The sequence below is a fragment of the Carcharodon carcharias genome, chromosome 1 (genome assembly GCF_017639515.1).
Source record: "Carcharodon carcharias isolate sCarCar2 chromosome 1, sCarCar2.pri, whole genome shotgun sequence".
Classification (NCBI taxonomy): Eukaryota; Metazoa; Chordata; class Chondrichthyes; order Lamniformes; family Lamnidae; genus Carcharodon; species Carcharodon carcharias.
Window position 1 is genome coordinate 13,337,230 of NC_054467.1, and position 22,988 is coordinate 13,360,217.

Consider the following 22,988-nt stretch of genomic DNA (forward strand, 5'->3'; position numbering starts at 1 on the left):
AAACAAAAACAATGAGCTGTTTGTGCATTTTTAAATTTTATACTCCAGTGATAGTAAGGAGAAAATCTTGACAAATATTAGGATTTTTAAACCAATTATCTTTTGCGTGAAGATGAGTATTTCTTGCAATATGATAACAAAGCCAGCATTTTTTTGATAACATCTTGCTTGTTCGGTTGAGTTCATAAGCAAAGCTGTGAGATCCAAGTAAGGCCCTCTTAGCTTGATGGCACCTGACATTTTTCTGGTGCTGTTTGCAACACGTGATCCACTGCAGCTGCAATCTTCTTTCATATTCATTGCAGATTAAACCATCATTAATATTCCACAGCCACTAAGTAATTAGCTTTCTCTCATCTCACAGTTTCACTAACAAACCTGAGCATTAAGCAAGATGGCTGCCCTGAGCTATCTTAATTGTTTATTAACAGCTTTGAGGATATGGATGAACATTTTTACTGGTCGGTTTGTTTGCTTTGTTTTCCTTTTTGGGGGGAATAGTGGGGAAGTGTTAGAAAGATTAGTGGGCTGATTATCAATTTGTTTGAACCATGTCATGAGCACCTCTTCTGTGGTCAATGGGACTTGAAGCCCAGAGCTTCTGGCTCAGAGGAAGGGGTACTACCAACTGAGCCACAAGATATCCTAATTACTGAACTGATACTTGAACAGATGGAGCAAGACTTATGCTTGACCCTTTTGCTCAAAAGCAGTGCCATATCTGCACGGCAGCAAAACAAATTCCACCAATCTATAAACTCAGCAAACTGTAGGGTAACAGAACAAAGCTAAATATGCACGATTGCTGTTTCCACTTAAATCACTGGTAGGATCCTTGATAACCCTTTGGTGTCTTAGTAGTGGAGGCTTCTGTACACCCCTTTTTGTTTGTCTCTTGCAGCACGAACCATCCAACGTGACTTTATAGCTGGAAACAAGAAGTACTCGTGGCCCAAATTGACTTATAGAGAGTTGTGTGGGCCAGAAAGACATCGAACATCAGCTGGTTCATTTAGGTGCTATGCAGATTTTGATACTCGGAATTAAACAAATCTCTTGTATGTTTGTATCCTGATCTGAAGAATTGGGCCTCATTTTGATGGATGTTTAATTTCACTAGTTATAAAATAGAGATCTGTGCTGAGTGTCATCATGATTTTTCATCAAATGAGGGAAAAGAGATTGGCTGCCAACCAAAATTGTTAACAGACAAACTTTTTTACAAAGATAATTCATTTAACTTTCTTGGTAAGTTTTTTTGGGCTGAATCTTGCTGGAAAAAATAACAGCTTGTGTAAAAATCGTTTATGTAGAATTCAGCCAGTAAATTCAAGGGATAAGAGATATGGGGCCGAATCTTCCCATTGTGATGTGGGGGCGGGCCCTGCATGTCCGCACATAAAATGACACGCAGTGATGTTGGGCGAGTGTCGCAACGTCACCGCGCACCATCGCGATATTTAGCTGGGCAGGCACGCGATGATGTCCAATGCACCTGCCATTAATTAATGGGCCACTTAAGGCCCTTGAGCGTTCAGCCGATTTCTTTTGGTGCCCGTGCAATCTTCGGGTCAGCGCATGGGCGCAATAGGCAGGCGGATAGGACACATTTGTATTAACCTCATCCACAGGTGGGATAAGAGGGCTCACGGGTCGTGAATGTGCACAGTCAAGTATTTATTTTTGAAAGTTTTTCAAACTTGCTTGTGTGATCTGCAGTACTTCAAAACGCATACCAGCTGTTTTTTCTGGATTCTTAAGCTTTAGGTCAGCACTGTGCAGTGAGGAATCTTTTCTAAACCTGCAAGTTTCAAGAAGCCTTCCCTTAGCCTGGGAATGGGAGCTGAACTGTCCACTGGAGGCAACTCCCCTGAGGAGGAAGGGAGGGCTAGAAGGGGGAGGAGGCCAGGAGTGCACATTCAGCTTCCAGGGGAGCCACTTTTGGGAGGACTGGCGCAGGCACGAGAGGCACAGGGCCAACAGGAAGTCCAAGGTGGAAGGGGCCGCAGAAGACACCACTATCCTGCTGCCAGGGTACACAGGTGGGTCTGAGGTGCAGTGCTGAAGGAAGCTCCGTGTCTCAAGGGAGACAGTCAACTATATCTGTCAGATGATTGGGCCTGAGATCTCCACTAACTGTGTGGGTGGACACCCCATGCCAGTGGCTCTGAAGGTCACAGCTGCCCTCAACCTCTAATGCCTCTGGCACCTTCCAGGGGTCGGTGGGTGATCTTTGTGGTGTCTCCCAATCAGCTATCCACACTTGTGTCAAACAGGTTACAGATGCTCTGTTCAGGCGTACATTGACCTTTGTCCACTTCTGTTGGGAGCAGGCAAGCCAGACACAGCGAGCCAGAGGCTTCACGGCCATTGCTGGCTTCCTCCCCTGTCGATGGTCCGATAGACTGTACACATGTGGCCATCAAGATGCCAGCAGGTGAGCCTGGTGCCTTCGTCAACAGGAAGGGCTTTCACTCCATGAAGGTGCAGATAGTGTGTGATCACAGGATGCTGATTTTACAAGTCTCTGCAAGATCTGTGCAGCTCCCATGACACCCACATCCTCACACTCCCAGGTCCAGCAGCTCTTCAGTGCTCCAGCCTGGCTGGGTGGATGGCTGCTGGGTGACCAGGGCTATCCCTTCAGAAGGTGGCTCATGATGCCTCTCTGCCATCCAAGAACAGAAGCTGAGCAGTGCTACAATAGGAGCCACACCTCCTCAAGGGCTGTGGTGGAGAGAACCATCAGTCTTCTCAAGATGCTTCTGATGCCTGGACCTCCCAGGGGGCACACTCCAGTACCCCCCAGATCGTGTCTTGGTGATAGTGGTTGCATGCTGCACTCTCCACAATCTTGCGCTGGAAAGGGGAGACACAATGGACGATGAAGACGTCGACGCAGTGGCTGCAGCTGCACACACTGAGTCCGAGCATGCACAGGGAAATGCTGAGGGGGTAAACGCTGACCCGGGCATACTCCAGGGAGGCAGGGACACCCGGGAGGCTTTTATCCAACGAACCTTCAGCTAGCACGCCACAGATGGTCCACCAGGACAATCCTGGGCTGCCGGTTTGATACTCAACACCTAAGTGCAAAACCTGTCAGGTTAGTAACTAACTAAGGGCCTTGTTAATAAAGCTGAATGTCCAACAAAGCACTCATTACAGTTTTGTAAACCGTACACACGCAGAAGAAAACAGGCACCCTCAGCCATGGTGATATATCTGAATTTAATAAGTCAAGCAAAGCAACTTATTACCCAAAAAAAAGACAGCATGTGTCCGGGGGGGTGTTACAAATCAAATAAAATCATAAGGGCCCCAACTTGGGCAAACACAAAAGCACCAGTGAAAAATCCGTAGTGTGTTTAAGGTGCCTTATGCTTTCGTTTCCGGGTGCTACGTCCTAGTGCTGCCCTGTTGCTGAGTGTCATCTGAGCCTGCTGACTCTGCTGTCCTGTTAGCCTTGATGACCTTGGCGGTTGTCCTCTAGCCTTGGAGCCTGTGCTGGCCCCGCCTGGGAGGGAGCTGCCAGTTCCACAGCTGGCATCTCCCCAGCTGTCGCAGCCTTACCAGATGATACAGTCATTGGGAAAGGGGCGGAGGAGCGGCTGACCTCATCTGGAGCGCCCTGAGAGGAGCCCGCAGAGATGACAGGCAGCTGCTGCATTGACGTGAGGTTGCTCCGGACCTCCCTGCTCACCATGGATGGGTGGGCACCGAGCTGGGAAACCTGATGCCCACACCATCTCCCGTACTTGCACTGACCATCTGAGGTCAATGCCGATGTGAAGGCTTGCTGGTTAGAGCGCACCCCTGGGGAGCCCTGACGGGTCTCCTGGAGTAGGCTTTCCATGGAGGACACATGGCAATTGGACATGTGGCTCATTGCTTCAGCAGGCGTCTGCATAGTCTCCTCCACCACGGAGACTAAGCCAAGCATAGCCTCATGTATCTACCCCAGATGCTACCGCACACCTGGCCACATTTTCTGCCCCTGCTGCATTGCAGATGACTCCAGAGGCACATCATCAGGCACCGACTGAATATATGCCTGATTCCCTGCAGTCCTCCGACTGCTGGCGCCATGGGCATTCTCTGTCTCTGCCAGCTCCTCCAGCGACTGTGAATTGCCCTCACCGTTGTGCCCCGGGACACTAGCCATTGTTCGAATTCCCATCGAGGTGCTAGTATCTGCGCTGGTGCCTGCCTCGCAGAAATGATGTGACGCTGGTGAGACTTCAGGCCCCTCAGGTGTGAGAGGGGGCCTCTGCTGCTCCTCCTTCCAGCCCTGCTCCAATGATGCTCAAAGGAAGAACAAGGACAGTGGATCACTTAGCATGGAGACAATGACAAAGTTCATCCCTGCCCCCCAGATCATTATGCATTCATCCTTCCATAACCAATGGTCAAGCCATGTTGCAAAATTAAATCATTTAACATTCAGCAGTGCTATGGCTGTTGGCAGGACAATGCTGACCCCATTGTTGGATATAAATACCTGGCCTGGTACCCCAGCCTCACCGATATCAGTGGACCTGGGTGCATGACGCCTCTCCAGATCCAGGGCCTCCTGCTCGAAACACTCCTCTGGCCAACTGGAAAATTCAGGCCATGGTGTGAGTAGTGAATCTTTAGAACTTGCTAGTCAATCTACTGTTTTTGTTTTGCACAAATGGCATATTGTCCTTGGCCTCCCTGCTATTTTTTTAAGAACCTGCTGGATTTGTGCATTACTTGCCCGTTAATCTTGCTGTAGAACGTTGAGGCTGGTGTTGAAGAGCATTAGTACTTTTTTAACAGCATAATTGCTGATGTAATGCCAATCAACCTATCTGGCTCAGAAAGAGAACAAATATCAACTGTTCAATCTCATTCCCGCACAGAATAAAAGATTTAAGATTTTTAATTTTAACATTTCTTTCCTATTTTTAATTTGTCGTTTGTAAATTCTTTGTAGAGATTTTTAAAATGTCAATTTTTATATCAATGTTTTTCTTACTTTTCTCTTTTTCCTTAATCAAGTATTGTTTTTACTTTATCTGTACCTGATTTAACACTCTTTCTCCCACCTCCATCATTTCTGTTCATTCTGAACCCTTCAGCCTCATTGGTTAAGCAGATACAATGTTGATTATGTATTCACTAACGTTCCAGATTCCCCATTGCCCTCGCCACACTTTTATAATCTTCTTCCAGCAAATTACGGCACAAAGAAATTTTAAGCTGTTGACGCAGGATAAAGTCCAATGGCAAAGGCTGCGAGATGCTGCACTCCAAATAAATTTCCCTTCTGAGAACTGTAGTGGTCTAGTTATTGGCTCTCGCATATGGTTGTGTGATACTCCTGCAGTGAAATGAGCCACAATATACCATTGAAAAAAATCATTGGTCATATTAATTTTATATACAATTACTCCAAATTTATACCAAGGTTCTGATTGGCTTACATTCACGGTCATGTAATTTACAGAATTGAGTCTAATGAGAATGTTGTATAGAATAATTAAAATCTTAAATACTGCGCAGAAGCATTTTCTCTTTGGTGCTATAAGCATTCTCTCTCATTTTATTCCAATCTAAAATTTTCAGCAATCTATCATAAATGTTCCGTTCCCTGATTTTAATCATCTATCTTACCATGTAAGTGAATTCAGTCCAGACTCCTTTGATACTTGAGTTCATTGCATTATGCTCAACTTTAAAAATGTGCTGAACTCAGTGATTAATTACCTTGTGAAAGATTAATTGTATATGTTTTAAGATACTACAGTAATGTAATGCATTTAGAAAATGGTGTATTTCCCATTCAGTGTTCTGGTATAGCCTGTGTTTTTAAAAGCTAATGGGCAAAATCTGCACTAAGATCATACATTAAGTACAGAATGCTATAAGATATTTTTTTTATCTGTTAGACCAAACTAATTGTGGTATATATTTTCTTTGAAAAATATTATCTTAAAAATAAATCAAATTTTTGGAAATCTTCAAATGCTGCGAAAGCATTTGACATTTTTTTGAAACATTGCCTTTTATTTCTGCCATGATCTATTGTTGCCCTGTAACACTGGGTAATATCTTAAGAGCTGCAGATAAATTTGTATGAATAAAGACTTTTTATGCCTTGATGTAAGGATTGGGGAGTTAGAAATCAAAAATTGAAAATTAGCACAATTTCTTGTAAATTCTGAAACCATTTCGAAGATGATTGTACAGGTACACATAAATGAAACATATGGATAAGTGAGTTTTGCATATTCTTTATATTACAAACATGCCAACCAAGACATTTACATGCAGCTCCAGTTATATTTCCAGTGTTGCAGATATTGTTTGGACGTCCCTGCGTAAATTTCCTATTTGCCTCTGTGTACGTGTTATCTATAGCAGAGTTTGTACCTGGTCTGTTGCGCAGCACCAGCAGCTCTAGAACTGGAGGCCCTGGACACTTTGTTGGGCTTCAGTGGAAGGAGAACTGCTCCCTTTTACTCCCAGGTGAAGGAGTCCAGCGGTTCCTAGCCTGGACTACTGGAAGGTCCCTCACATCCTCTTTATCCCATTAGTAGCGATGACATGCAATAAAATCTGCTCCAGTGAGTGTTCAGTCCTGTTGAAGAAATTAGTAATGTAGTGATATTAATGTCAGGAAAATTTGTTTATTAATGTTATGCTTTTCAAATAGTTTTTTTTTAGAATTTACGTTTTTTACCTGCATAGCTAGAAGGATACAGGAATTGCTTTTTAACCCTTGCAGCTAGTAAATCATTTAGTTTTCTATCAGAATCTGCAGGAATTATGAATTTAAAAGCAGGTAAAACAATTTATAGTTATGGAATGTTTTTTTTTAAAAAGTATTTTCTTGTATACTATATCGAGCAGGTATTTTTCTTTTCAAACAGCTAAGCTATTTTGATTTAGAAATAAGCTGAATATGAAAAGTAAGAAATAAATCAGGATCTACTGGAATTATGCAATAGATCAATCATCATATCCAGTGGAATGCTGCATCAGAATAGCAAATGTTATGGTGGACCCTTCTCAAAAGACAATATGTTTCACTCTCTTTTTCTGTCATGTTTTGTTTTCTCTTGCTCATCCCCTCCTTCATGCCCACCCCTTCCCATTCTCATTAGTTCTCATTGCTAACTGATCTGCGTGTTTTTAGCATTGTCTCTGATTTTTACTCTTTGAATTGTGTGAGTTATTTTGTAACACTCAACAACATAGGAAGTTTGACACCATGCAGAACAAAATAGCCCACTTGATTGGCAACCCATCCACCACCAAAGCACAATGGCATCAATGTGTACCATCTACAAGATGCAGTGGAGCAACTCTCCAATGATCCTTTGATAGCACCTTCTAAACCACTGACCTCTACCAGAAGGACAAGGGCAGCATGGGAGCACCGCCACCTGCAAATTCCCCAACACCCCCACCAAGTCGCACATTATCCTGACCTGGAACTATGTCGCCGTTCCTTCACTGTGGCTGGGTCAAAATCCTGCCACTCCCTTCCTAACAGCACTCTGGGTTTACCTACACCACATGGACTGCACCAGTTCAAGAAGGGGGCTCACCACCACCTACTCGAGGGCAGTTGGGGATGGGCAACAAATGCTGGCCTTAACAGCAAGTCCACATCCTGTGAAAGAATAAATTTTTTAAAATTGTAATAATTGGTGATGTAAAACTTTCATATTTATATGAAAAACATTTCTGGAGCTTTCATTTGAGAGACTTTAAATGGAAGTTGCTCATGTTTCTTTGCTGCCCTTCACCCCATTAAGTATTTTTTCCCAACCACCATGTTCTTTTGCTCCACACCCAGAGAAGGATAAAGCCACATTAACCTCAATGAAATTCTAGGTATCTTTGATATATAGGAAATGACACACATTTTTGCAGTTGAGACTATAATATCTTTCAAGACTGTCATGGTGCCTGAGGAGCTTTTTTAGCTATACATGTGAAATAAATACTTTGGAGAGGTAAATAGAGATGAAAATGTAATATCTAAACTTGCTGAAAATTTATTTGGATATCTAAAGTTAAAAGCAATTTATATTGTAATACTGAAAATTAGCACCAGACACAGGTACCAATATAGTTGTTTTTATGAGAAGCTGCTCCACCAAATTAGCTTACTGTTTAAGCACTTGGGGGTTGAGGGGGGGGGTGGGGTTTACTGCATTAAAGGTGCTAAGGTGCATTATTAATGCAAGTTGTTCATGAGATAGATGGCTTTTTCCTGATCCTATCTTTAAGTATAGGTGTTTAAATATCTTAAAATCCCTGAACTAATGTTAAATAATAGATATGTGACGAAAGTCAAATGGGATAGGAATCCAGATTGGAAGTTGAATTGTCATTCAAATTCTCACCTCCCATGACCTTTTTTCTCTTTTTCGCTTGGGTTGCTCCTATACCTTTCAATAATTAAAGTGGAGGAAAGTGCTTGAGGAACATTTTTCTACATAAGCAAGCATTTCTTCTTCTAATCCCTGCCACTAATCCCCACCAATAAACCCACCTGAATAGATCTTGTGAAAATAGTGTTGCAATAGTTTGCCTTTACAGAAGACCTTCCTGGGCCTCTGCAGTTTATGGCTTGCATTATTCTCCCTGTCACTGCAGTCGATGCTCAGTGATGTACTTGAAGTGGAGGTTTGAAAGTCAAGCACACCAAGATTGGAAATTTGTCCAGCTTGGACATTTTCTGATCTGAATCTCACAAAAGTTGTTAGTTTTGAAACTGATTTTTTTACAATGCCCTCCTAAAATCTCAAAGCAGCAATTAAAAATACCTGCTATATAGTATACTTAATTTTAATTGAGCACTTTATGGTATTTGTTCTTAAACTTCGCTTTCTAGTTACATAGACTCCGTAGTAATTGTTTCTACATAATTGTTACAGCAGGGCCTGATGCTAACTGGAAACTGTACTTGCTCCAAATATTATCAGTATTCTCAAACTTGCCACAGTTCACAACAGTTTATAGTCTATTGCCGTTTCCTTTATTTTTAAACTAAGACTAACATATTTGCTGCTATTGCCATACTGCTTTGTATAATGTAAGTTAAGCATTAAGCCCTGTTAGCAAAGTATAATCTGCATTTTCTAGCTTAATTGCTTTTTAATGCCTGCATGTTATAATTTTTTGTTTGTGTATTAACTGATCTGATGTAATATTTTAACAATAATTTTAAGCATATTTAAAAGTAGTGATGTTGATGCTTTCAAAACTTTTATAGCATACTGCATGTTTTCAAAGACTGTATTTTAAATTGTGTTTTCTGATAATTTTAGTCTCCTTACTTACATCGGGGACAACTGCCACTGTGGCTCTGTTACGTGATAGCATTGAGCTTGTGGTGGCAAGTGTGGGCGACAGCCGGGCAATTCTTTGTCGTAAGGGAAAACATAAGCGACTGACTGAGGACCACACTCCAGAAAGGAAAGATGAGAGGGAAAGGTAACATTATTGAAAATTTGATACAAATAGTCTAAGAAGAATTATACTTAATGCTGTAAATCCATTTGGTGTACTTTAAATCATTGTAATCTACAGCCCTATTTGTTAGTGTTTAACTCACTTCATTTATGTAAGCAACTCCCATTCACGTCCATATCATCATTTATTACCTTCTGCTTTATTTGTATTTGACAGGATTAAGAAATGTGGTGGATTTGTTTCCTGGAACAGTCTGGGCCAACCACATGTAAATGGAAGATTGGCTATGACACGTAGTATAGGAGATCTAGCTTTAAGGTCTGTGGGAGTCATCGCAGAGCCAGAGACCAGGCGGATTAAGGTCAGCCTGCATGCTGCAGACCACAACCCTATATATCATTCTTGCGATTCCATATCATATGTTCCAATGCAAGTTGAAAATTAAAAATTGGTATTTATTTTATTTGGTCATTTAAATATGCTGTAATTTTAAGTAATTTAATATACTAACTCATTCCATCACAAGGTTAGAAGTGGGCATGATAGCTGATAATTGCACAATGCTCACCATTCGTGATTCCTCAGATGCTGAAGCCTTCCATGCCCAAATGCAGCAAGACCTGGATAATATCCAGGCTTGGGCTAACTTGTGGCATGTAACATCCACGCCACACCAGTGCCAGGCTGTGACCATCTCCAACAAGAGAGAATCTAACCATCACCCCTTGACATTCAGTGGCATTACCATCGCTGAATCCCCCCACTGTCAGCATCCTGAGGGCTACCATTGACTAGAAACCACAATGGACCAGCCATATATATGCTGTTGCTACAAGAGCAGGCCACAGGCTAGGAATCCTGCAGCGAGTAACTCACCTCTTGACTCCCCAAACCTGTCCACCAGGACAGGGTACAAGTGAGATAAAAGCAAAAAACTGCAGATGCTGGAAATCCAAAGTGAGAACTGTTATGGAATACTCTCCACTTGAGTGCAGCTTCAACAACACTCAGAAAGCTTGACACCATCCAAAGCAGCCCACTTGATTAACACCCCATCTACAAATATTCACTCCCTCCACCACCGACGTACAGTGGCAGCAATGTGAACCATCCACGAGATGCACTGCAGGAACTCACCAAGCCACCTTAGCCAACACCTTCCAAACCCACAACTTCTACCATCTCGAAGGACTAGGGCAGCGGATGCATGTTAACAACACCACCTGGAAGTTCCTCTCCAAGCCGCTCACCATCCTGATTTGGAAACGCATCACCATTCCTTCAGTGCCGCTGGGTCAAAATCCTGGAACCCCCTTCCTAACAGCACTGTAGGTGTACCTACACCACATGGGCTGCAGCAGTTCAAAGTTCATCACCACCGCCTCAAGGCACTTGGGGATGGGGATTAAATGCTGGCCTAGCCAGTGGCTCCCACATCCCACAAATGCATAATAAAAAAAAATTAGATTTTCTTGCAAGTATTTCACTAACTATTGTATAGCCAGTCCTGCTTCTAGATAACTCCAATCTAACTGCAAAATAGGCAATTTAGTTTATCAAATTTGGATGGCAGCATTGGGACTGCATGCTGAAACATATTAAAATTGATTTTTTGGATGCTGTGATTATCCAGTGGACAAAGACACGACCTAGTATTATGCTAAGTCATACAGACAAAGGTCTCAGGTGTGATTCACAATCTAAACTGACCGATTGAATTTAATTCAGAGTGCAACATTTGGCTTTGGTGTTCCAGGTCAAAAGGCAAAAATCACCCTGATGTCCTCTCCCTCCCCCCCCCGCCGCCCCAGGAGACTGTCCACTGACACGTGCTGGAACGTTCCTGTATGGAGGTTGGGTGAGAGCAGGATCAGGCTCTGCTATCATTTTTTTCCGTTCAGAGAGTCTGTTCTCTCAGTCAAAGCTGGAAAGCCATGTGGGCAAAATAGTAAAGGTTTGCTAGTGCCTGCATAATTGTATCCTAGGAAGAGGTTCAAAAGTTATGGGGAGTGTGGGGGGTATTTCGTATATTCCTTTGTATAATTGTACAGTGAGGCTTGTCTTTTTGTAATTGTTTCCTTTTACCTGTGATATCAGCTAATCTGAGCTCTATTTTTGTAGCTGCAACATGGAGATGATGCTTTCTTAGTTTTAACAACAGATGGGATTAACTTTATCATGAACAGTCAAGAGATTTGTGATCACATCAGTCAATGTCATGATCCAATAGAGGCTGCTCAGGTTATTATTGAACAGGTAAATGGAGCTTGATTCAATCATGTACCATTTGTTGGGTTTACATTTACCCATGTACTAGAATGCCCATTCATTTAGCTGCCTGCCTTGAAAGCAAGAATGTTTTAATGACTGATATGTTTGTTTTACATTTAATGTGTTTGCTTTTATATTTCATGTGTTAATGTAAACACCTCTGTTTGATTCAGGGCAACAATAAATGTTATCTAAGAACCTAAGTCAACTTATTGTAAATGTAAAAGAGCTGGGAAGTTAAATATTTTACATTTTAAGTACATTAATTACAAAACATGAATTAAAATCAGGTACTCAATTAATTTTGCCTAGAAACATATGGCTTAAATAGACTGTAATACCTTTCCCCTTTGAAGGCCCTTAGATGAAAATTTGTACCTGAGCATGTCAAAATAAACATGAGCATAAAACTGTTAGTAAGTGCTGACTTATAAACAAAATCTCCTTCAAGGGTCACAAGGTCAAGCAAAAAAGCACTAACAATAAAATGGACCACTTTTCATCCAAACTGAGATTGGGTGAAAGATATTGCATGTGTACATTTGGGCCAACTGGTCAACTCTGATATTTAGTTTTAAATAATACCACAAAACAAATTGGAATATTTGACATGAGGCACATAACCAATGTTTAGGAGAATATTTCAATGTGTGCATAACTTCTCAAAAAAGGAGGGTCCAATTGACAAACTGTTTAGCAGTGCTCATACCGGCAAGAATTTTCTCTGAATTGCACTAAGTGTAGTGGCAGACGTGAAAAAAGATGTTTTTCCCGCCAGCTGCAGTAGTGGGTTTTTGTGCCATATCATCCGCTTCGTGGTGCGTCTTATCTCATTAATAATGCATACACGGGAAACACTCTGGATCGCTGGCGGGCGGGCTCAGATTTGCCAGCCACGCCATGACCTCAGCACTTCCTCTCTCTGGGCGCCATATTTAAAGCATACCAGACCGCAGCCTACTTCGTGTCTACAGACCAGGACCTTGGCGACAGATGGCCCTCCATTTTGTCATGGTAAGTCATTCTTCTCATCACTCTCAACTCTCACAATCACAAACCCATCACACATCCACAGGATTTGCACCCACTGCCAGCTCAAGGGACGTCACCATTCAATTTTTCACAAATACCCTCACCTCCTACGCCCATCATGTCCTCATGCCGTCCATGACACCACTTGCACTCCACACGTGCCAGGCATTCTTCTCATCAGCCTGTCAGGCATCTTACTTATGCTCTCTCCATCTGTCTCCACGTCAGATAAGCTAGCCCACAACAAGAGAGAGATGTCCCAGACTAGGGGCGGCGTGCCTGAGCTGATGGTCCTCACAACCTTTGAAAATAGAGACATCCAGCTGGCTGCTGTGGTTGTTGATCATTCCGGCACAGATGGTGAGGTCAGGGTCGGCGCTCAACCAAGCGAGGATCCTGCACTGCAACATCCATCAGACAACCATACCTTTTTCACAGTCCCCTGCCATGCACTAATTATCTCACTTTTCTCTCACAGGCACATCTGGAAGCAGCCGAAGGCGGCTACGAGCCAGGTCATCGACTCCAGCCCTGAGGACACCTTGGAAGAGGAATCCCCACACACACACACACCAATGGAAGACCTGTCACAGCGCTCACTAAAACCTTCCTCCAGCACAAAGACACGCCCCTCGGTGGGACCTAGTTCTAGATTAGCCTCGAGGTCACAATCTGGTGTGCACGCTGCACTGTCTGATCCACAGCGGGCGGAGGCAGGGAAATCCCAGGGTGCCGGCACTCGGAGGACAGCTTGAGGCCAGGAATCTGCTGAGACCAAGTCAGATGATGAGCCTCTGTACTCCGTTCTACCTCAGTTGCTGGAGCTGCAAAGACAGCTCGGGAACATCAAGAAGGGCTGTCTGCAGCAATCCTCAGATTGCAAGGCACGATGGAGGAGTTGTCCGCCTTCAGTCTGAGGTGATAGTGCTGGCATGTCAATGCACTGAGGTCAAAACTGGTAGGATGGCGGCCGCCATGGAGACATTGGTCCAGAATATTGGTCCTGCACTGTTGCAGGAGTTGCACTCCATCGTTAAGGTACTTGCTAGCATCCATCAGTGTCCATGTGAGAGGGTAGGGGGGCATCTTGAACTCATTACAGCTGCCTCTTCCTCTCAAGGAGACAGCCAGGAGCCCTTGGGCACCCATAGAGAGGAGGATCAGCAGGTGCACGCCCCAGGGCCATCCATTTCAGGTGACTCCGGGAATGTCCAGCCCATCTGATTCCTCACTTCCTGTAACCCCAGCAACTCCAGCTCCACAGGCCGAGAAGAGTGCCATTGCAACATCACAGTACCCCAAAAGCGGGCTGTGGCCCTCCAGGTCTCAGCTCTGCAGAGGACACCCACCGAGGTCATCACAGACAGGGTGTATCAGCAGGCTGCCCCCACCTCAGCTGTGGATGTCGGGAGAGCACCAAGATATAGTGGCAGGGTTAGAAATGTTAAGATGTAGCTGCACAGCATGGGCACAGGTATTAATCACTTGTACATAATGTTCACTGTTGTAAATAAACTCCCAAGAACATCTACTTGTCTATGGCACCTTGTTATGATGAGCAGTGTTCATGTCACTCAGATGTGAAACCTTGATTCCTGCACAAGATGCAGGCAAGAGTTTTAGTCCAGGGCCTCTTCCCTGTGCAGTGTGTAACCTTCAAAGCAAAGTGATTGTCCAGCTTCACAGTCACGCAACACATCAAGTGATGCCTGCACCTCGATGCAGCTTGTCATTGCTGCCAGAATGTCATGGGCTGGTGTCACAGAGATCGGTGATTTTCTCTGTATGTTGTCAGCACATTTGAGCTGGGGCTGGCCCCCCATCTCTTCAGCATCTCTGTCCGTTGACAATGTAGTCCTGAAGGGGACAGGTAATGAAGGCTGCCAAAGGATCAGGTGCATTTAAAGTTTCACGGCTGCGTCTGCATGATATGACCCTGAACACATAGCACAAGCGAGCTGCCCTCAGCTGGACAGGAGTCAGACGTTCACAGATGCAATGTGAAGATCTGTGGGGTGTTCTCACTGCAGGTTGTCATCATCCTCCTGGAATCTTGCGACTATTAGGGCCTTCGCTGTGTCTCCACGACATGAGTCTGATCACAGAGGGTATGTACGCTGCCATCAGTCAGACGGGTGTCAGATGTTCACAGATGCAATATGGGGATGTCAAGAAAGTCCTCACTGCATCTCATCGTCATCCTCCATGAATCTGGCAGCTATTAGGGCTTCACGAGCATGCCTATCTCGTCTGGCAAGCGCAATGGCCTCATCACCAGCATCCTTGCCTCCCAGGACCACATCCCCTTTGACCTCCTAATTAGACAAGACATGCAGCTCTTACACCTTCTCTTCAGCCAGGTCCTACCCCCATTGTAGTGCACAGCAAGCTACGATCATGCGTGACACCCTCTGGGGGATTGTACTGGAGTGCTCCGCCAGTCCTGTCAAGGCACCTGAACCTCATTTTCAAAATGCCAATCGTGTTCTCCACCAAAGTTCGGGTCGTGGTATGAGCCTGTTGGTATCATCATTCTGCTGCAATCTGAGGCTGCTGCATGGGTGTCATCAGCCATGTCTTCTGTGGATATCTCTGGTCCCCAAAGAGCCAATCCTGTCAATCGCATCCTGGATTTATGTCACCGGGAAGCATTGCTAGGGCTATCTCGTGATATTTTCTGCTCACACCACCGATCGTGCCTGCCACAAACCCAAGCAGAAAATTCCACCTACAGTGACAAATCTTAAGTTTTATGAAGTAATCAGTGATTAATTCATTGAACATTGATGTGCAACTGAATGTTTTCAGCTCATGCCTAGTAACTCCCCTAACCAGAACTATCACACTCTAAGCAATATTATTCAGAGCTGTTGATGGGGGCCCTCTGCAATCCATGAACAAGTTCTTTTTTCCATTGTGGTAACACAATGAATTTTGGCTGGATCTATTTTTGGCTCACAAATATGCCTGTTTTATGCACAGAGCAGGGGATGTAGGTGTCTGAAGTGGACACCTCCATTTCTGGCAGATGGGGAGGTTCAGTGACCTGGTGAAACTGGTTCCCTCTATGATTTCTGATCTATCCGTCTAACGTGATGGAACGGTTGTAGCCCAGAATTATTGCACCCTATTATGCTATTAACCTAATATAACTAACTTCTACCGATTTTCAGTGAGGATGTATGCTTGCAAAACGTACATTTCCCGGTACTTCAAACAGATAATACAAAACTGTGCAAGAGTGTGAGGAGCAAGACCAAGCTAACTCCAAGACTGGAGCAAAACCAAACTCTCTCTGGCTCAGTGCCAAAGCTCTCTTGCCAAGAAGACCAGCTTCATAAAAGTCCACCAATCCAGAGGGAACAAAAACAAACATAGCACAAAAGAGAATATTCAATTTTCTATCAGATTTTTATACACTTGCCATTACCTAATGAGATGGAGTTGTGACTGACCACAAAAAGGAAATTGTGGGGGATTGCTTCAGTTTAAAAAGCTAATTGAAACAGTGAATATTTGTGTGCAAATAGTTCAAAAATTAAGAGTTCCAAGGTTAATCCAATGAACTCCATTTGTCCAATGTGAAGCTATGCTGAAGGGGAGCATGAGGCAGAGAATTGGTGGTAGTACTCTGTTGTAGCCCTGTGTTCTACCATCTTATTGTTTGTGACTTCGGTTAAAGCCATTTTGGTCATTTGAGAAAGAGAAAAAGGTGAACTACAGGGATTCAAGCAGGGTGTTGCAGGCAAGCTGGACATAAAATTGGGAGGTGATAACAGCTTCCAGAACCGTGGTAGGAAAGAGGGGGTGGGGGGAGGTGTTGTTGAGCATGGGGCTGGAACTTAGGTCAAGTTTAGTAATAATAATGGTTTTGAAAGGAATGGTAGTATGCCTGTAGACCATGCAGCAATGTGAATATTCCCGTGCATGCAGCAGACAGGTCCCTTTTAGTTACTGTGCGTTTGTGGCCACACAAACAGATTTAAAGGGCCCGGGCACTTTATATTAATTACTTACCAAAAAAAAATGGTCGGGAGTTTGGTGGAAAGAGCACAGAGAGGGCGGAATTTGGGTCTAGACAAGGTGAAGCAGGTGCGGTAGCAACTGCAAACAGACTTGGTTGTGTGGATGAGAGACATTGGGACTGAGATTAAGAGGAAGTGGGACCACAGTGGAAGCAGCTGTGCAGATAGTCTTTGTCTTGGTGGAGAAGCACTTGGTATTTGATAAAGTTGAGAGATACAAAGAGTTTATTGTAGCAAAAAGAAGCCTGGGGTTATCCTGGTGCTCAAGAATGATTGACAAATAATGTGTAGGTTTAATTGAGGGGAGTGCTGTAATAATGCTTGACTTGGTCAAGCCAAATTTAGCAATGGATCAGTTGTGTTCTTATTTTGCTTAAGTTTGCACTCCTCAAACTTGAATTTGGAAAGAGGGATGCTGAACTAGCAGAATACCAGAGCTGTTAGAGCTGATAGTTTTACCTGGAAGGTAGGGAGAAAGAGTGCACTTAAGTGAAATGAAAGTAGAGTTGCAATCATGGTAATGGAGGACTACATATGGGGAATTATGAATTTGAGAGTGAGGTTGCTGGGGGAGTTTTTTCCCCATCAGTTGGTGAAGGTCAAGACAGGAGAATAAAGGGTTGTGGATGGTAAAGGAGATAAGACAGTGATTGCAGGTGGCCCTGTCAGAGACTAAGACCGCAGGTGAGAAAGATTGAGAATAGGCAGGTTGCGAGAGTTGCCAAGGATAATTTGTATGGTGAGTGGATAGGAGGAGTCTAAATTCAAAAGACAGGTTAGAGGGAATATGTTGAAGATTTAGTTCTGAGGAAATTTTGTTCAGGCATCAGGAAGATAGGAGTAAATGGAGTTGAGGTACAGATCTGCCATGATCTAACAGAAATACAAACAGTCCCAAGTGATGGAATGGCCTTCTCCTGTTCACTTTACTCCTGCATTGGAAGCAACAAACCTTGAAAAGGAAGTCATGATAACCAAGTTACTAAAGTTAGCTGATTATTTTTTTTTTAAATTAAGTAGTTTTACCCAGAGAAGCATTTTACTTTGGCATTATAATGATACAAATCTTCTTTGTTGCAGGCACTGCACTATGGTGCAGAAGATAATAGCACTATTATTGTGGTGCCATTTGGTGCATGGGGAAAACACAAGAATGCTGGCACCAGCTTTTCATTCAGCCGTAGCTTTGTCTCAAGTGGAAGATGGGCATGAAGTGAAAAGACAAGTCTGTATGCTGCACCCTATCCAGTTTTCAAAAAGTATTCATTTTAAGGCCACTTTCAAAAACTACATACTTAGTATTTCCATTTGGTCAATGTTCAACCTGTTAAGACTGTAATGTGAATAAGGCCAGCTAGCTAGACATAGAATTAAAACATTGCTGTGTCATTTTAACAAAGGATTTAATAACTGGACAGAAATAATTGGTCTTTGCAGAAGAATAGGCAGCGGTATTGAAAATTCACTAATTGATCACTTTAGATGTCTGTTTAGCTGTAGGAAAACTGTTGTCTTATATAAATTCTCAAATACACAGTAACTGGTTATATTCAGTTTAGTGCAACAGGGCAAATACAGTTTGTGCCCATACAATTTGTGCCCATGTGTTTTCAGTTCTGGCACTGAAACAAGTCGATTTGTTGGAGTGCAAGTACTGAACGTTATATCCAATGCTGGGAATTGGGGGAAAAATTGGATATTTGTGGCGCCTCCTGTTACACTGATACTGCTTATCCAATATGTCCTTGAAAGAACCTTTTCCTCTGCTCTGAACAATTTAAATACATTGGAAGAAAATTTTGCCCTGTCCAATATTGAGCTGCTTTATTGCTAGGGTTTAGCCAAGCACTTATCACTTTTCCCTAACTACTCTAATTTCCTTGCTTCAAGCATGGCTGCCAAAGCACAAGGAGGATTATATTTCTATCCAGTCTTGGAATTTGAGCTTTAATGCAATGTCAGAAAGAGCATGAGTTAAGAGATTTTCTCTTGTTCCCTATTGTAAACTAAATGTGGTTGGCGTTTGTAGCTGAAAGTCCAACTGCTAACACATAAAAGGTATGGGGGCTGTCACAGTAGGTGTAATTTCTGCCACAAATACCTGTGCCTCCCCAGGTCACTTACAGAATGGCTAAGTGGTATATGACCAGAATATATGTAATGGTGTGCCTTCCTAGCCCTACTTTTTTCAGCACTCATCTTGGGTCGAATTTGAGAAGTGTAAAGTGTAGTACACTTGGATCTATGATTTGAGTTTCAGTGCAAAGTAATGGGATATTAACGATCCCAAACCAGGAGGGCATTAAAATTAGTCTATTTTGCTCCTGAATGTAGACCTAAACCATTTATGCCTCTGAAGTGTCTTAGGATGGGTTTTTTCTATGTTGGGGACACTATGTAAATGCAAGTTTTGTAAAAGAAAGGAAGCATTCAATAGGATGAATGTCTTTCCCTTGTTATTGTCGCATGCTGTTGAATTTGCCCAAATTATCAAGCCAGAGTGTCTTTTTTTGTGTGGAGAACAAGCACAGCTGTGTGATTTCAACTGTTGGAACTTTCTAACAGTAACTGGAAGATGGGAATCTTTGGCGTCTAAAGTAACTTGGGTTAAAATCTCTCCTTTTTTTAACAGTTTGTACTTTACAATATAAAAAATAAAATTCCCACTAAGATCAGTTTTGGACTAGATACGCAGACTCTTCTGAGGGCTAGGGGTTGTATGAATGCGTTGGTGGAGAGTGGTGGGGGGGGAGAGTTGTGAGGTGGGAGAAAGAATAAGTGATCAAACTTATGGCACAATGAGGGCATTATGGAATAATCCGGCAATCCACTTTCAGTGTATTTGTATAAAATATGAATGGGAAGAAGCTCAATTAGAAGAAAGGATGTGTTCTTTACTGTAATTCCAAAGGATAATGTAAATTAGCAGTGCAAGTCGTGGCAACATGGTGTCTTTCTTTCTCTTGCATACCACCCCCAATCCCAGATCTCAGTATGAAAAATTGGATTGAGACCTTTATTTTCACAGTGTCATTCTATAACCTGTAGAACCCTAGCAATAGATGGACAGGGTTTGATTATGTTTTTTTGAAGCATCTCTGATTGTACACAGTGGCTTACATTAAATTTAAAGTAAGAACTTTGTGGATTGTCCCTTGGGTTTAATTTCTTCAGTCATGATAAAATACAACCACCTGTATATCCTGAGCTGGTATTTTTCTTTGGTGTTTTTATTTGTAAATAGGCTAAATTAAAATGCTGTGGTTTACTCATGGTGTGAAAGCAGAATAGCCAGAGGTAGGAAAGGATTTTCTGCTGGTTTTTTTGCCAGTTTGGTAAATCTTCATTTATACACTATTTATCAAGATTAGAAAATGTGATTTTTTTAAATATAAAATTCTAGACATTTCTAACCTTACCTTCCTGTATTGTTGAGCTCACATGTTTTATCTGTTACTGTAGCAAATAGTAGGGAATTTGCAAAGCTATAAGAAAAGGTTTAGTACCTCAAGTTGTCCATACGCCAGCATGCAGTGCAGTGCAGTAAGCTATTTGAACTGTGATTTTAAACCAGCAGGATTTACCTGATCTCTTTGGTATAAAGACTGATCTGCACTTAGTACATTCAGGTAATTAGAAGTTGGATCCTTGAAATGGTTGTTGATGGTGAAATGAACATTATATACGATATAAAGAGATTTTCAGAATTACTCGCTGTTGTAAATGTGGCTATAAACCTCACTTAACCACCATTTTCAAAACGGTTGATATTGTCCAGATATTTTATGATGAGTCTGTGTGCATGTGGGTACTTCTCCCAGGTCTTGTATTATAATGTGTATAATATGTAAATACTTGTGTTGTATAAAGCATTAAATCAGTAAATATACATTAGATCTATATTCGTCTTGTTTATTAAACATGTACTATATTATGGTTGAACTGGCTTTGTTTATACAGATTTTGCACTTCTATTTTAACCATGTCTTTTTAATAAACCGGTAGAACCCTAGCGAGCTAAAAGCAGGTTCAATTACATTTTGGAGGCAATACTAGAAGGCATACATTGTAGTCACCTAAAGGACTTCTGTTGGTGAGCTACAGCTGTGAATTCAACTTTTTGTGAATAATTTCTGTTTCAAATAGAGGTCTATTTGGAAGGAAATCTATTCTTGTTAAGAGATGATGGTTTGCTTTTTGTTGGGTAGTCACTGCACTGTTTAGCACATGGATGTTTTCAATATATAGAAATGTACTGTAATCAGAAAATATTCTATTTTGTATGCTTTGAGTGCATAAAACTTTAGCGTACCCTTTGTGTGCAGCTCCCAAAACAATAGCTTAGTCCGTGCAATAAGCCAGACTGGGCAATGAAACCTGAAACTATGAAATATAATAGGACAAAGTGAAACCATATTCAATGTAAAGTGCACACTATCCTGTTGCTCTACCACACTAGTTGGCTAGCTGCAGTGTTTTGTAAATTTATGTGCTTATTGCAACCAGTACCCAACTGTGCTGTGATATCACTTAATTGATTGTAGAGTTGTGCAATGTGAATTAGTGCTGGATTTAATTAAACCAGTAACTTGAGTGACTCCCCTCAATCTCCATTCGTTAGTGATAAATTTCTCATCAGCCATTATGCACCACACAAAATTATTGCCTATAGCCTTAGTGGAACTGGAGAGCGATTAGTTGTATGGCCCTAGTATTGTCTAATGCTATTATATTAAGTGCAGCATATCTTGAAGGTGGTGGTTGTAGTTTGAACCATGCTGCTATGTTGGTGTGATGGTTATGTTATTGGACTGGTAATCCAGAGAATTCAGGTTCAGATCCCTACATGTCAGTTTGAAAATTTCAGTTCATGACCTTGATGCAGTCAAATTGACTTGAACCCAACTGGTTCACTAATGCCCCTTTTAGGGAAAGAAACCTGCACTCTTTACTCGATTTGCCTATACATGACTCCACACCAACATGGTTGACTCTTAACTACCCCCAAATGTGACCTAGCAAGCTGCTCAGTTCTTTCAAACTTTCCAGCATTTCAGCGCAGGAAAGAACTTCCTTACTGTGAATTATCTGAAGTCATTTTTATTTACGTAAACACCTTTCATCAGATTTTTGGATCGAATCATTTGATCAGTAAATTGTTTAACGTAGTGCAGCAAGTAAGCTGAGTAGAATGTGAAAGCAATTGTAAATAGGATTCAAGCTGTCCTGGTTTTAAAAAATCAGAGAATCACCTTTTAACGGTCATTAGAGTTTTTAGTGGAGCAATGCTGCATTCGTAGTTGTCTTCATTTTCAAGTATGATGTTTTTTCTGGTTTTTTTTTCTATAGTTTAATTCTAGTATACACAACCATTATTTGCCGGAATTTGCCAAAGTAATTTGTAATTGCAACAGCTGTGTATTAATAATATGATAACTTTGCCTATATTTGTCATACTGATTTATTTTCATTTGTTTTACAAGTCTGAACTTTGAAGGTTTTCCGTTTCAAACTGACCAAAATTGTATTAGAATTCCCGCTTTTTCCCTTTTCTAATGTCCTACTTGGATTTACAGATTGGAAGCTATTACTTGTATGATACTGACTATGTTGCATCTTTTTCAAGTTCGAATTGTAGATGTTATGGTAATGCATGATGAGAACAGCATATACTGCTGTTGTACAGTAACTGTGAAAAATGTAAGCTCTATGTAACCTTTCAATATACTAAAATAAAATTATTTACATATAATCTTGTATACATTTTTTTTGTTCTTTCATGGGATGTGAGTGTCACTGGCAAGACCAGCATTCGTTGCTAATCTCTAACTGCCCTTATTTCTGCTATGGATAGTTCTTATGCTCATCCTCCCACTTCCCCCTTCCCCCTGGTTAAACCTTCTGGTACAATATCTCTCAAAGCATTGACCAAATTTAAAAACTGGTTGCCAAATTTGAAAAAAAAATCAGTTTGGTGCTCATTAATGAACAGAACAATGAAAATTTTGGAAAACAGGGAATCCTATTTACCAGTGTGTTTTTCTTTAAGCTCTGTACATAGTTACAAAGTAGCTGGTCAGCCCATGGTCTCCAAAAAGTGTTTAAAATGTTAAAAGGAGTCAATAGCGCAGATACAGAGAACTTCTTTCCTGTGATGGGGCAAATCTAGAAGAAGCAGGCATAATCTTAAAATCAGAGTTTAGG

General features: G+C 42.1%; 1 protein-coding gene across 4 annotated transcripts in view; it reads left to right on the plus strand.

Annotated features, from left to right (window-relative positions):
• ppm1kb (protein phosphatase, Mg2+/Mn2+ dependent 1Kb) overlaps nt 1–22,536 on the plus strand; it is a 38,989-nt gene extending 16,453 nt beyond the window's left edge. For all 4 annotated transcript variants that reach the window (XM_041216567.1, XM_041216647.1, XM_041216735.1 and 1 more), the window contains exons 4-7: nt 9,312–9,477; nt 9,673–9,817; nt 11,578–11,712; nt 17,865–22,536. In XM_041216567.1, coding sequence (XP_041072501.1) covers nt 9,312–9,477; nt 9,673–9,817; nt 11,578–11,712; nt 17,865–17,996 — 578 coding nt within the window. In that variant the 3' untranslated portion in view covers nt 17,997–22,536. The remainder of the gene's footprint in view (nt 1–9,311; nt 9,478–9,672; nt 9,818–11,577; nt 11,713–17,864) is intronic.
• Nucleotides 22,537–22,988: the final 452 nt, after the last annotated feature.